Here is a 16689-nt window from a genome sequence, read left to right on the forward strand (position 1 = left end):
TAAAAATGAATAAAATTATAAAACACTTTTATTTTTGTATAAAGATGTTTGCAACAAAAGCTATTGTATGAAAACTAGTTGGTCGTTCTACTTAAAAAAAGTATTAGCTTATATAATAGCTTATATTTATATTTTACATTGTAACGTTTAATATTGATACATAAATCATAAAACAAATATCTAAAAAGAGTTGTTAAATCCTTTATTTTTTTAAGTGTCTAATGAGCCTATAATTTTGAAATTCTTTTAGTTTTTTAGTTTAATACTTTATAAGCTAAATATTAAGGTAAGGCTTAATCACTTCTATAAAAGCTCATTCACTACAACATTGGTATTTTTTATAACATTCAAAAAACTGAAAGAAGTTGTGTAAAACTGAAGTATTCAAATTTAAACTTTCATTTAATATTTATAAACGATTTATTTTTCGATTGCATTTTTTCTCAAGTTTTTATTAAAAATTTTAAGCTAAAATTTATGTTTGCCAATTAATTTCTAAAGTTAGTAAATAGTATTTATTGACTCCACAACAATTAAATTCCCATTAAAGAACTTTTTGTTTGTTTTGGCTAATGATTAAATATTTTATTACCTTTGTTGTTAACAAGAAAAAACATCAGTGATTTGTAGTTAAAGTTTAGTAAATAATTTACAAAATAAACTGAATTGTACAAGTTCAAAAACCATCGAGAACAAACTTATTTTGTTAAATTGAAAATGGGTGACAAAGGAGTTTTAGTAATCAGCAAAACTTTAGCTGGTTTCTTTGCGTTAACTATTGTAGCTCTTTTTGTTGGAGAAGGTAAATCTTAAATAAAATGCAAAAAAAAAATATTTGTTATGGGCTAAAAATTTATTGAAAGTTTTATTAAATACGTACAGAAAGTTAATAAAAAACTCAAAGTAGTATACTTTAGGTCTTCTCATTGGGTTGTTAAATAAGGAAGAATGCTCAACAACAAACTTACCTCCCCCAACTCCTGTTACTACAACAACTTCACCGAGTGTTAAAACAACAACTACTCAAAATCCAGTCAGTGATGAAATTCAAAAAATAAATAAATACTCAAAAAAATTTTTTAATGATACTTAAAGTACAGTAATTAAGAACAAAAACTTATGAAAATGAGTTTAAGTTAACAAGAAATACTCTTCTTATTAGAAGTGTTAATCGAAAAAGATCAATAGCAGAGTACTATATTTAACGATATAAGTTTATATTTTTTGTATAGTAATAAACTATTTTGTTTTATTGAAGTAACAACAACTAAACTAAAGTTTTTGCCATTTTTTCAAGTTTATCGGTGACTTTTGAAACATTACTTAATTTTGTTTTAACTACTTTTTAAATTTAGAGTAAAACTAGTAGCTTGTATTAGTATACTTTATTTTCAAAATTTGGATGTAATTTTCAAATCTTGACTAACAAAAAAATTGAAACTAAACCACTTTCATTATAAGGGTTTAGGACCATGGACGAGTTACAGACTTCCGACGACACTGACTCCATTTTTTTACAAAGTTGACCTAAAGCCTGTTTTTGAGTTAAAAGACGGAACATATTGGTTTTACGGAAGTTCAGCTGTGGATTTTACATGTGATGAACAAACAGAATACATTCTAATAAATAGCAGGTATAAAATTATTTCTATATAAGAAAAGTATGTACTTTATTAATCTACTTACTTAACATTATTGTTTTTATTATTTAATCTTAAGACATATTCGAAAAAATTAGTATTCACTTCACATAATTAAATGTATATATGTATATGTGTATTGTTTATGCAACGTTTTTTTTTTTTAATCAATGCAATGAATAGATAAGTTTTTGAAAACATGACGAAAATTATAAAGATACAATTTTAATTCAATGGTCATTAAATTTTAGTCAAGACTTCAAAATAAAAAAATCAAGTTATCATTTTGAAACAAAATATAAACCTCTAAATATCTAATATCTAATAAATTTGTAGATAGCAAATACTTTTTTTGAATAAAAATTGTGATATATCGGTTTTACAATTTCAGATCCGGATCTCTTAAAACAAAAATTTTAAGATTTTTTTCTAAAATTACACTTTTATATTTTTTTTTCTTGATTTGTTTATCACTTATGCTAGGAGCAAGAAACTGTTTTCTAGTCGATTGGCAAGATTAACGAGAAAATCCTTTTACGGGCCGGACATGTTATAAAATAAATCTTGGTAGGCTTCTCAATAAAAAGAAGTGATAGTATATACTTTTTTAAGCTTTAAACCTAAAATTGTAATAAAATATTAATTTTTAAGTAAAACTATGAATTTAAAATAAAATCAATTAGCACAGTTGAGGAGCACTTTTTTGAAGCTCAATGTTAGTTGTTTTGGAAAAGCTATTATCAAGATAAACAATACGGTGTACGCTTGTTTTCTACTTTATCGGATTTGCCCAGGCCATACTTTAAAAACGTAAGATAAATAAATCAAGCAAAAAAACAATTTACGAATTATTTATCAGTAAATGCAGACGTTTTGCCAACCTAAACTTGAAACTATATTTATAAATTGCTGTCATGTTTCTATTTTATCTGTTATATAAATACTTTTATATGCCGATTTTGTGATAATTTTTATATATCTTTTGTCTTTTATTATTGTTGTTAGTTTATTTTCAACGCTGGACCCAGTTATCAAAAGCTAAGCCTCTGAAACTGAAAGAAACTTGAAAAGAAACTAAAAAAACACAAAATTCATTTTATATAACATTAGAAAAAATAAGATAAAGTTTATAAATTTAACGTTACAAAACATAAATTGTTTAAGCAAATAGTAAAACATAAAATTGTATTAATAATCAAACTTTATAGTATAGCGCATATGTAGTTGAAAGTATAATTTTATACAACATTAAAAATACGGCAGATAAAACAGTAACATGTGTAGGAATCTAATTTGCGCGAACGGCCAAATATGCGTAAAGACGCTTATGCACAAAGACACTTATGCACGAGTTAAAAATAGAAAAAAAAAAATGTAATTTTTTAACAATTTATTTTTACTACCACCATTACCCCTAGCCCTTACGCTTACCCTCGATCGGTTTTTTTTTATAATTAATTTTTATTAGGTTTTTTTTATCACTGTTACCCTTTACCCTTACCCTCGGTCGGTAACTTTTTTTTGTCTTTCATTAGTTTATTTTCTATTTTTATTTTTTCTAGTTTTATTTTTACTTTTTTTGTAATTTTTTGTTATTTATTTTACTATTACTTCTACCCCTAACCCTTACCCTTCGGTGGGTAACTTTATTTTAAATTAATTAATTATTTTTTTAAAAATCTTATTTATACTTTTACTCTTGTGCAAAAATGACCTTTCTTGCAAAAGTGACCCCTCGTGTAAAAGTGACCCTTCGTGCAAAAGTGACTTCCTGCAAAAGATTCTCTTCGTGCATATTTGATCCGTTCCCCAGTAAAGTACATCAAAAAATTTTTTGGCAATCATTAACTACAAACTTAATAATCCATATTCCAAAGCTTATTATCACTAAACAGCGTATTAACAAATAATATACTAAAAAAACTTAAAAATTAATTATACATTTTGAAGAAAGTAGTTGCTTACAATTGAAATCGAAATACAAACTAAACAAGACCCTATATATTAAATCATTGATTGTCAGAGAAAAATAAAACAAAACAATTTACTTACAAACTTTACTGATAGACATTTTATTTAAACTAAACTTCTAACCTTAATTAAGATCATATCACTTTTTTACACGAAATTGTCTTTTAGGAGCTTATTCAACAACTTAACTGAACGACAAAAAAAAAAGAGTTTTATCAAAAGTCATTTTTGAAATGATGTCTGCATGTTATATATTATTTTACCTCTCAATAAGTTTTTTCTGTATAATCACAATTTTTATCCAAAAATTTTATTTCTTTTAATTTTTCTACTAATTTATTTCTTTTATATAGTCACTATTATATTAACTCTTATTTTTGGTCGGTTAAATTTTTTTACTTCATTTTTTTATTCCTTTTATTATTATTCTTTAATTTAAATTTATCGGGTGGGAATTGTGCGCGGGTTGGAACTGAGGGTTTGTTGTTTTTTAATAAGGTTCAAAAAATATTTTAAAATTAATAGTAGTTTAACTAAATGTAGTTTTACTATTAAACAGTTTTAAAGAGGTAATGAAGTCATACTCAAGCCTTCTGAACTCTAAGGTATTTAATATTACGTTTTGATAGTGTATCTAGGTAAGACGTATTAAAATATTGCAGCAGTTAAAGGTAATTCAGGTATACTTCCTTTGAACTGAACCCAAATGATTAATGTCTTTTTTAGTATTGAGACCAGGTTGGCGTGTTGTATTCCAATTTAGGACGGATATATACCACATTCAAGATTTCTTAAAGAATGGTTAAATCAGAAGATAAAAATAACATTTAAACTTCAAAAGATGTAGTTGTATAATTCTGTAAATGTAATTAGCTCTATTTAAAATATTTTTAGTTTTGAATTTAAAAAACTCTAACATCTTTAAATAATTAAGTCGAGAAGTTTGTGTTATAGTAGTAGAGTAGTAGAAGTAAGTAGAGGAAGAAATATATTAACATTTTGAACATAACATTTACTAAGGTTCGAATTAATTTTTTTTTTGAACCAAAGGTAAACCTTATCTAAAAACATTTGTAATTTGACTGAATAAATACATTTTTTTATCTAAGAAAAGATTAATGCTCCTGCTAGGACCAATTTCTGAAACTATAATCTTTAATACTATGGCGTAAAATATGTTAATGTATGCTTGAATCACCCTAAGTAAGCTATCAATTAAGTACCAAAACGAATTATCAAAAACGTTTTGTTTTTACTTGAAATCGACTACTTAGTATGCAAAACAATAATGAAAAGTTATTTAAGTAATTTGAAAGTTTTTTAAGTAATGAAAATAGAGAGCTCTTCAAAAAAAAAAAGTAAGTATCCAAAAAATAAAACATATTTAAGGTGCCCCCACTCAAAAAGTCAAACCCCAATCCAAAGAATTTTTTTAATTAAAGTCAAAGAAGCGTTTTCTAAAATAAAAAAAATCTTAGTTAGCTTTAAAGATAAGGAAAATAATTGGATCTAATGTTTGGACATTTTTTTTATAATTTGCAAAAATGTGCTAATCGAGCTAAGCTAACGATCATACAGTTTTATCAGGATAAATCAGAAGATTATGTTAAAGTACTAAATTAAATAAGCATTAGTACTAATTAGAATATCTTTTATACTCTTTTAATTTTATATTTTTTTGTTTTATCAATTTAACCATCTTCTTATTATAGAAAACAATTTATTTTGTAAAAACTAGTTATTCTAGCTTGTCTAAATAGTAATAGTAATTTATATTTTTAAACTTTATAGAACTAGCTATTTAAAAACTGTAAGGATGTAATAACACACCTATTTTACTTATTAAGACCATACAAGGATTTCAGACGTTAATTTTTTTATTAGAAATATTGTATATGACGAAGATTGGATACTGTATGACAAAGCAAGTGGAAACACTGTTGAAATTAAACAGCAGTTTAGCTACGAACCTAATGAGTACATTGTTTTTGAGCTTGAATCACCATGTAAAAAAGGAAACAGTTATACTCTAGAGGCTCCAAGTTTTCATGGTGAACTAAGTACTAGTCTTAACGGTTTCTACCGAAGTGAGTACGTAAATCAAGCTGGAGAAAGCAGGTTTTTTTAATCAAATTAAACAGTTTTATACAAAACACAAGGGTTGCCATTGACTATTGCATTTATTTTATATAACTTCAAACACACAGCATTATCGATAAAAATATTCTATTATATCTAAAATAACTTACATAAAAAAATATTTAAAACATAGCTTCGTACTCTACTTTAAGCTCTGTTTTTTCTAAATTTTTTTAATAGATTTAGAAACTATTTATTAATTGCTGCAAAAAAAAAAACAGTTTATTAATTATTTTTATACTGTAATGTACTTACTTTTATTGATTTAGTGTTACTATAATTATAGTATTTTCGAAATCTAAATTAACTATCAGAATTTTTTTTCCTGTATATTTATTAAAACAATTAATTTATAACAAGTAAATACGCTTTTTGCTACATCTCGTTTAGTTACGTTCTCTCGCTTATCTACGCACTTTTGCTGTAGACACAATGTGCGTAGATTCGCGAGACTTAATTGTATTGCTCGATTATCAATAAAATTTCTCAAAATCAGGTCTCTTTACCATATTTTAGTGCGTTATTTTTTTTATCGGGTTCAATAAACTATTTAACTACTATACAGTATACAGTACATAGATTATTTAACTTTATGCATTATTAATATCTAAAATAATGTTTAAATAAAATGGGAGAAAATGTTTGCTCTATAAGAGATGTTGCATTAAAAAAAATTCTTGTTTAAATATAATGACATTTTTTACTTTTCAAAACAATATGTTGACTTTGTTTAACTCAAGTTGAGAACTTAAACATAAAACAAAAAAATAAACAATTTTAATTTATGTTTTAACTAACATATACATAGTAATAATAAAAAAATTTGTTTGATTTTACAAAATAGCTAGTTATAAAAAACAAAGTTTTTGTCAAGTACTAAGTATTTACCCTAATAAATGCAATAAAAGACTAATTCAATCAGAATTATTGCCACATCGCAAATGGAAACTACTGGTGCTCGTCAGACTTTCCCTTGCTTTGATGAACCGGCGTTTAAAGCACAGTTTGATATCATATTGAGAAGTCCTGAAGGTTATATACCTGTTTCTAACATGCCTGTTGTAACAGTAGAGGTTAGTAGTTAACTTAAAATTAGTATACTAATTATGGTTTTTTAGTCTGTAGGTTGCCTTTAATTTTTTTTAATAACAATTTTTTAATTATATTTCTTCAAACTGTGTAAATATTTACTAATTTGTCACACAAAGTATATTGAAAGTAAAGTTTAGGGCATAGGACGGGGGTAAAACACTTTTTTCAAAATTTAATATTATTTTATATAGTTTTTACTAAGCTACAAAATTCCTTTTACAGACTTAAAAAATTCAAAATAATTTTTGAGATATAGCCGGTCAAAATCGGAGACAACAATAAGTTCCTCATGGGAGGTGCAAACTAAAACAACGAAAATAGACTACTTCACTAAAAATTTATCTTCTCCTCAATAATAATTTTGAGATAACTACCTCAAAATTTCAGGAAGTGTTCCTTGACATATTTAGAAAATTTTGCAGAAAGAATTTTGAAAAATTTAATAAACAAAAATTTATATAAAAAATAAACACAAAAAACAGTTTTTTTTTTGTTTTTAAATTTTTGTTTTTTACTTTTTTAAATTCTTTCTGACATAATTTTCTAAATATTGCTAGGAATATTTCCTTAAAATTTGAGGTAGATCAAATTTTGAAAAAAGTGTTTTACCCCCCCCCCCCCCCTCTGCCCTTAAATATTTTTTGAAAACTAATTATGATTGTTATTGATAATCTATAACGAAAAGTTTAGGTAATAAAACTGTTAAAGCCTAACTCTTAACCTATAACTTAGTAAAGTAAATAATTAAGTTTTTGAAGTTTAAGGTTAAAACTGTCCAAGTTACAAAAAATATTTAGATTAAAAAAATAATTAAAAACTAAACTTTTAATAAAAACACTTTTAAAACAGCTTTTTCTGTTTAGTTTTACTGTTTTAAATTAGTGATCATATAATCTAAAGATGAGTTTATATTCGTAGGATGATGAAGACGATTCAAAGTATAAAAAATACATATTCGAAAAGTCTGTTACTATGTCTACGTATTTGCTTGCTGTCACTGTAACTGATTTCAAAAACATAAAAACAAATACATCCAAAGGTGTTGAGGTACGTTAGATTTTTAATAAAAGCGCTCAAATATTTGGTCCTAGGACCTGGTGTAAGAACAAACCTTTCGGTTATCCAGTCATACACAAGGATACAGTTTAAAGTCATGTCCAGGACAAGCTAATTATTATGAGTTTAAATGTGTTAAAATTATGGGTCAATATTAAATGGTAATGACTAACAAAAGTTCTTTTGTTTAAACAACTACTTAAACATTTGTATATAAAACATGAACAACAATAAGAAATATTTAAAGTTTTTAAATAGACGGGAATATATGCTCGTGCTTCTCTTATCGATAATGGAGAAATGGATTTTACGTCTATAGTATCACCTCAAATTATTGATGTATATGATGACTTCTTCAATGTTTTCTACCCGCTTAACAAATCTGGTTTGATAAAAACTTTGTAAAGTTTTTTTACTTGATGCTATTTGTGAAATTGTAAATTTTGAAGTTTATTTTTGATAATGTATGTTTAAGCTGTTTAAATTAAGAATAGTTATGTATCATTACAACTTTATACGTACTGAATGAAATTGTTGATATATATTTTTGTAGAAATAAAAATAAAGATTTGTATTAGTAAAATAAATAAGAAGAGTGGAGGTTTTAAATATTAATTGTTTCTATCTTTAACCAACTCTAAAAATTAAGTTTGTAAATCAACATTAGATGTTTTAACTAGAAATTTAACTTTGTGGTACTAAATATGCTAATTTTTGCTAACTTGTTTAATTTTCAGATAAAAAATAGTCGGTTAAAAGTCTTACTTTTGAAAAACCAGTTTTATTTAAGAGGTATTTATGGTAATTTGATGATATTTAACTAATTATTATAGACCAGATGTGCGTACCAGACTTTGATGCTGGTGCTATGGAAAATTGGGGTTTAGTAATTTACAGAGAAGTGTATCTAGTATATGATTCTATTATATCTTCACCTAGTAACAAGTACTCTGTAACTTCTGTTATTGCTCATGAACTTGCTCATCAAGTTAGTAAAGATATACTCCGACTACATATTTGAAACATCTATTCGACTCTTGAAATTATATTTTATAAGACTCTTTGACTTTCAAAATTGAATGAATATTTTAAACTTTTAAGTTTACAAAATTTAGATACATCATATTTAAAAGAGAACAAGATCAGTTACTAAAAATATTTGTTGCTAACATCACCAGTAGAAACAGAGCCACAACCTTTCACTTTAATTTATTTAGATAATGGTTTATCGAAAAAAAACAAAAAATTGCTCAAAACTTTTTGCTATAAGGTCCTGGATACGCAAAAAGACCTCTCGGTCATCGAGTTGCATATATAGTCATTAAATACAATTAATTATTATAATTAGTTACATAAGCACATTAAGTCATTTTGAAAAACTTAAATTAAAACAAAACACTAAAAAAGTATAAAAATAAAATAGTCAAACTTATGTGGATACAATATACAATTTTTTTAATTAAAACACAAATAAGTTTAAGCTTAACTACATTTTATTCAACCAAAAAAAACTTTAAAGCTTTTACTACTATACAAACTGAAATACTTTTACAACAACTTGTTTACGAAAACTTTAAACAATGTTTATCTTCACAATTCATATAAGTTTTTTTACACTCTTTTTTAATTTTAAACATAAATTTAGTTTAGTACAACTGAACTTAGTCTCTAAATGTTTTTATATAGTGAATTAAAGATATATATATATACTTTTAAAACAAAACTAAATTAAGATATTTTCTGAAAATAAATGTTATTTTTCAGTGGTTTGGTAACTTAATTACTTGTTCGTATTGGAGTGAAATATGGCTAAACGAGGGTTTTGCTACATACTTTAGTTATATTGGAGTTGATGGAGTAAAAAATGATTGGAAATCTGTTTGTTAAACCAGTTTTGTATTATAAGTATTAAATGTTGAAAAAGTTTATAAACTACTTAAGCCTCTTATTTGATATATGAAAATTAAAAGTTGCAAACTAACCTAAAAGCAGCTCTAAAAAGTTAAAATTTAAGCAAAAATGTTTAACTTAACTATTTACGACAGTGGGAACAGTTTGTTATAGATGACTTACAGCGTGCACTTAGCAGCGATTCTTATTCATCATCTCACCCTCTTGTTCATCCTGAAGGATACTTTAGTGCTATTTCTTACTCAAAAGTTAGTATCTAAACTTCTTTACTAAAAGTCAACTATCAAACAAATATTGAAATAATTAGCTATTTTTTACATTTTTTAGGTGTTTTGACATACTTAAAATAGTTAATATTTTTTTACTTTTTTGAATATGACCTTTTTTAAGAAATTAAAACTGAACTGGTTCATAACTTACCGTATAAATTTTCAATGTACGTACATAAATATTGAGTATTATATTTTAGAATTTATTTTCATAAGTTTTGAATGATGAAGAATTAAACTTCAACTAATAAAATTTAAGAAGTGTTTAACAATTTTCAACAGTGAAATGATCAGTAACGGTTGTTTAGTATTTGAAATTACTTATAAAATCTTATATGTGTTTTTTGATCTAGTGTGTTAAGTTTAAGAATATACAACAGCAGTGTTATAAATATTTTTAATTAAAAAAAAATATTTTTTTTAGTTTAACCGTAAATAACAATTGTCAGTAAATTCTTAAAAATTTAGTATTCATTATTGCACTTATAGCGCTGTATTTCAGATACTAAAAAAATAAATTTATTTAAAATATTTTTGAAAAATTACATGTATTTAAAATGTCTTCGATTTGAGAAGAAATAACGTAGCTAGAGTATGAATTTTTTATCGAAAACTTTGATCAAAAACTAGACTTATAAAAACTTAGGGTGCATCATTCCTACAAATGACTAATGACTTTTTAGGAGAATCTACTTTTACTACAGCAATAACGGTTAGTTTAAAAAATTGTTTTTATAAATTACCCAAAAGTAAAACCAATTTTTAAACAGAATTACCTAAATGAATTCCAATACAGCATTGTTTCTCATGACGACTTGTTTGCTGCATTCATAGATGTAAGAGACTTTATTTTTATACTAATTTATATAAAACTGCATAAAACAAACAAAAAAAAATAGATTAACATTAATTCGTAATTAACTACATACTTCTACTTAGGTTACTATGTTAAAAGTTTTACAACGAAGTTTATAAATCGATTAAGTTTGAAAATTCAGAGTAAAAAACCAAATAAAAACAAAAGTTTTAAGGTACACAATCACCATTAAATCTAAAAAAATTTCAATACTATCAAATTTCTATTTAATCTTAAAGTATATTTTAAATTGTTGAATGACTTATTTTCGGTGTAAAAGGTTTTGTTTAACAAGATTATCAACTATTTTAGTGATAAATGCAATTAAGGCTTGTTAATGTTAAAGTAATTTAAATATATTTTGTATTTTTTATAATTATTTAATAATTTAAAAACTATACGAATTGCGTTACGAAATAATTTACAATAAAACTTTGCTTTAAAAAGTTTAACTTAATTTTAAAATAGCAAGCAAAAAGTGATGGATTAACATTCCCTTATGATTTACAATCTGTATTTGAAAGTTGGTCATTGCAAATGGGCTACCCCTTAATCACTGTTAGAAAGACTGGGGACAAAGTATACATGTCTCAAGAGTACTTTCTTGTGGATCCTGAAGACTCACCTGTAAAAACAGAATTTAGTGACAAATACAAGTAAGTATTTTATCATTCAAAAAATATCCTAAAACAATTGATATTATACTAAATAACATTAGTTTAAGTAGATAAACCTTGAAAACTGTTAGTTTAATTGTTCTTTCAGTTACAAATGGTACGTACCAATCACTTACAAATTTGATTTTGATGCAAGTGGTCGACAAACTTCTTGGATGAATCTAGATGATGATCGTAAGTAACATCTACTTTTTAAATAAGTAAATCTTTTTAACAATATTAAAGTTCTAGCAATTCAAAAAACTGTTTTTAATTTTTGAAATATCAAATTTTTTTCATACAATTTAAAATATGTTTTTGTATAAAAAGCTGAAATGACTAAAAATAATTGTGTTATAGTGTAAATTACATTACAAACTTAACATTTTTCAACAGTGTTGATTGATGCAACAGGACAAAATAAAATTCTTGTTAATGTTAATGCTAAAGGATTTTATCGAGTTTTATACGAAGGTGATCTGTGGTCAGAAATTAAAACAGCAGTAAAAGATAATTTAGAAGTACTTTATATTTGTAAACTTTAGATATAAATTTTATGTAATAAAAAAATATAACATAAAGCCTTGAGACCAGCAATTAAATCTATATTTTAATACATTAATAATAAAATATAATGTAGTTTAAGTTAAATACAAACATAATTTCTATTTATATAAAAAGTTTTAATTTTTTTTTTAGTTTCTGTTATAAGATATATAAGATTCTGAATAAAGACTTAGTTACTTACAATATCAAGTAAATATAAGAATTAAAGAGTATTTAAAACTGTAATGTAATCGTTCTAACAGCAATTTACACCTCAAAACCGTGCAATGTTTTTAGATGACATTTTCGAAATATCAAAGTAAGTTAAAATATTTGTACATAGAATATTTTTTTTGCTGTATTGTCCTGGACAAGACCTTAAAAGGTATCCAAGTGGTGTGCGACATGATAACAAAAAGATTTTTCGTGCACCAAGTCTTATGACCAAACATTTTCAGCGCTTTTATGTCGTTTGATAAACAATAGTATACATAAAACTAAAATTATATTGATTTTTTTTTAATTTATGATTTCTTTAATCGCTAGATTCGAAGACTTTTTTATGTAATTAATGAACAAAAAAAGATCAAAAATGAATTTTAAAAACATTAATTCTTTTATAAACAGATCTGGAAAAGTATCAATCGAAGAAGTATTTGAACTATCTAACTATCTTGATAATGAGCATAGTTATATAGCTTGGGACACATTTTATAGTGGAATAGATTATTATGATAAAATGCTAGCAAGTGCAGAAGTTTATGGAGATTTTACGGTAAAAAATTTAAACTTTTTTAAGTCAATACTAATTTTTTTTATCAACAACTAAAATTTAACTATATTTGATAATATGAAAATAATAGTAATTTAATAGGAATGGGTCTTGTCTTTAGCTGAACCTGGTTTATACGATTTTTATGGGTGGGATGATTCTACTGACCTAGATGATGATTCTTACCTTGTAGAAAGGTTTTAAACTACAAAATTTTAATTTAAAAAAATATATATAAATAGAATAGAAATAATATATATAGTTTTTAAACCATTAATAATTCTCGACTAAATAAATAGTTTATTTTTTTTACTGAGAAACTGTAAATGTTTTTTTTATAAATAGTATTTCAAACAAAAACGTGTCAAATAATTTTTCTGAGGTTCCTTACGGAGTAAGTCTTTCTTAAATTAAAAAATTATTTTAAAATGACAAAAAAATTCTATTTTTTTACTGACTCGTTGTTTTTTATTATGTTAAAGGCAAACAAGAGGTATAGCAATTGACATAACATGTTTTTACAAAAATGAAGATTGTATTGAGACAGCAAAACAACGCTATCAAAACTGGATGGTTGATGAAAATCAACTGTAAGTAAGAAGTTATCTATCCTTAGAAAACAAACAAACTGTTTTTTTTAAAGAATAAATATTTATTTAAATGCAACATTTTCATACATTTGAAAGAGATTACCATAATGGTTAAAAAATTAAAATTAAAACAACTTTTTTGTACGTAAAAACTATACTTGACTGACAACGTTTGGCTGCCAATAACGTCGTCAGTAAAAAATAAGTTTTAAAACTCAAAAGCAGTTGCTTTGATTTTCTGCTCATTTGGATCGTTAGAATTTAATTACAATCTTACATTTCAATCTTACATTTCAAGTAACTATTACCAAATTTAATTTAATTTTCTGAAATGCAATATATATAGAGCTTACTTAAATATTTAAAAAAAAATCTTCGAATTAACTTAAGAAATTGGTTCTTAATACTTATTTTTATTTTACAGCATTAGTAGCCAGTATAGATCAGACGCGTATTGCACAGCTATTAGGGCAGGGGGAGTTGCTGAATGGGACTACGCATGGGAGCAATATTTAAAAAGTAACAGTGCCCAACATCAGTCTAGCTTAAGGTTTTTGTCGTTAAGTGTACTTAAATATTGCAACTATAACACAACCTTTTAAAACCTAGTAAAATGATTATTTTCAAAAGCCGATTTATCTTCTGTTGAATAAATGGTCTTAAATACTTAAAAGTGTGTTTAACTATCAAAAAATAAAAATAAGTTCAAAGAATATATATTTTATTCATTTTAAAAAAATCAAATTTTTATTTAAACTAAACTGAATAAAAACAAAGCTTAAATTTAAAAGTTTGTTTTATTTAAAATCAGCTAAATTTAGTGTAATTTACTTTAGAAAAAAAATAGTCTTTAAATTGGTAGAAAATAGTTTAACTAACATCAATAAAATTAGGTATGGTATGTCGTGCAGTGAAGAGCCTTGGATAATAAATAGGTACATCGAGCGAGTGATGAACAGTGACTATGTGAGGTTTCAAGATCAATCAGCTACACTTTCGTACATCGGAAGGCATGAAAGTTCAAAATATCTTGCTTGGGCATTTGCTGTAAACAATTATGATCGCTTTACTGATGCGTTAGTTACTTAGAACTTCTTGTTGTTTGCTCAAAATAATGAAATATTTGCTCATCAATACGTATTTTTTACAGAGTTGGCAATGGTGCAGTTTCAAGCATGTTAAGTGCTGCTGTAGGTAGATTCTCGACAAACTTTGACTTGAAATTAGTAAGTTATCTAAATGAAAAAAATCGTGTAAAAATTTAAATGTTTATCCACTTGTACTATTTGTCTTTAACCAAGAATCAATTTAGTTTAAAGCAGTTTCTTTTTTTAAACACAGTTATCTTTTGCTTCAGCACGCAAATTAAAACCAAAAACAATTTCTTTAGAATGCAACCTGGTAATTTTTCAACTTAAGCCTTAAGAATCTTTACCATAATGTGAAAAGAAAAAAATTATACTTAAAGATGTCTCGCATTCGAAGAAAATTAACTAAAATAAAAAGTATACCTACAAAAATACGATTAAGCAAAAAATGTAGATTCCTCAAAAATTTACCAAAAGGGCATATTTATTTATTTATTTAATATATAACATAAAAGTTAAGTTGGCCATACAAAAAGAGTAGGCAAATTTCATATCGGTCAGCCAGAACCTCTGTCAGTGGGCCGTACGTTGCCCACCGCTACAACACAAGGTAAGGTTGCGAACAAGGGTAAAAGGTATCATAGAGGGAATTTTTCAGAGTTTTATGGAAATTGGCTATAATTTTTTTTATAACAGTTTTGTATTAAAAGCAGTTAAAAATCAAATCGAAAACTTTATTTCTATAAAAACATAAAAGATACTACATATTTAAAATTTTCAAGTAAGAGCCAATGTTAAAATTTATTTTTACAATTGTAATATTTAAATAACTTTGTTTTCATTTAAATATTCAATAACTAAAATAAATTTAGGTAATAAACGTTTATATACACCATCATTTATAGTTATAAACATGTAGTATATACATACATAATTCGATCATTAAATAGTTTTGAAAGTTTCAGTAAAAATAATGACTATGATGAATATTTATACTTTACTTATGGGAACTTTTAAAGTGACTTTATATATTAGTAATTTTTAACATATTTAGATAAGCCATAAGAATAGAACTTCGTAACATAACTTCAAAAGTACTTAAGCATAAGACAACTGTGTTAAAATTTAATTAGTATTGTAATTAGTTGAGAAAAAATACAGTAATAAATTTTTTAAAACGGTATTTATTAAGTAATAAATAAAAAGGTGGAAGACTTTAGAGAGGTAGCAGGTCCGGAATGGGAAGGAACTTTAAATTCATACAAAGCTAGTATCGAAACTAATATGAAGTGGAGGGCAGAAAATGAACAAAAGATAGCAAGCTGGTTGGGAGCAAGCAATTATGAAGTCGACATGAAAATGTTCAAAATTGATAATCCTACATTGAGACATACTGTTCCTCCACAAGGAGATCTACTTATTTCAAAACAAAAGATGGCAGAAAAACCTCTACGTAGAGAAATTATCAGTACTTTCTAGATTTTTTGACATTTTTGTTTAAACTATAATGTTCATAAATATAATAAAACGTTAATCAAACAAACTGTGGTTCTGTAATTACACGCTAATTAAACAAATGCCGAGTTAAAAACTAAATACATATTATCCTTATTATTTATAGATTTTATTCTATAAAAAATATATAAAGTTAGTTTTTTAAAATATTTAATAACATAAAACAGTTTTAGTATTTTTGTAATATAAAAATAAAACAACTTATTCATTAGTTTAGTTGTATTTTAACAACTTAATATTATATTTCATTCCTTGCTTCAATAGTTAAAAAAACTGCTATTATAAGCTAAACCAGTGATGATAAATGGGTTATATATTATTAGCAAAATTATTAATTTATCAAAGAAAACACCAGTTTAAAAATTTTGATGATAATTTTTCAAAAATAGTTTGATTATCGCAAAAAAGATTATAAATTACATAAATTTTCTTGTTTTTAATACTAAATATATTGAAGTTATACGTCAAAAAAATCTACAAGGCCTTACAAATTTTGGTAAACAATAACAGCACAAAAAAAAAACAAAGAAAACGATTAGATTAATAGAAAAATTTAAGAAACTAAAATAAATAAATAAATAAATAAAT

The 16689-nt window shown here is 25.0% G+C and overlaps 1 protein-coding gene across 1 annotated transcript; it reads left to right on the plus strand.

Moving 5' to 3' along the window:
* The first annotated feature begins 717 nt into the window (after positions 1 to 717).
* LOC145828590 (aminopeptidase N-like) lies at positions 718 to 16065 on the plus strand. Its single transcript, XM_082936345.1, has 23 exons — positions 718 to 802; positions 918 to 1033; positions 1462 to 1634; positions 5496 to 5729; positions 6673 to 6823; positions 7761 to 7889; positions 8157 to 8283; positions 8732 to 8886; positions 9663 to 9776; positions 9944 to 10057; positions 10725 to 10790; positions 10849 to 10914; positions 11403 to 11590; positions 11700 to 11785; positions 11987 to 12111; positions 12400 to 12455; positions 12764 to 12911; positions 13011 to 13105; positions 13391 to 13498; positions 13923 to 14048; positions 14392 to 14574; positions 14649 to 14724; positions 15793 to 16065. Exons 1-23 carry the CDS (start codon positions 718 to 720, stop codon positions 16063 to 16065), a joined length of 2994 nt encoding a protein of 997 aa, XP_082792471.1.
* Positions 16066 to 16689: the final 624 nt, after the last annotated feature.

Source organism: Thalia democratica, chromosome 2, assembly GCF_965202585.1.
Source record: "Thalia democratica chromosome 2, ktThaDemo2.hap1.1, whole genome shotgun sequence".
Taxonomy (NCBI): domain Eukaryota; kingdom Metazoa; phylum Chordata; class Thaliacea; order Salpida; family Salpidae; genus Thalia; species Thalia democratica.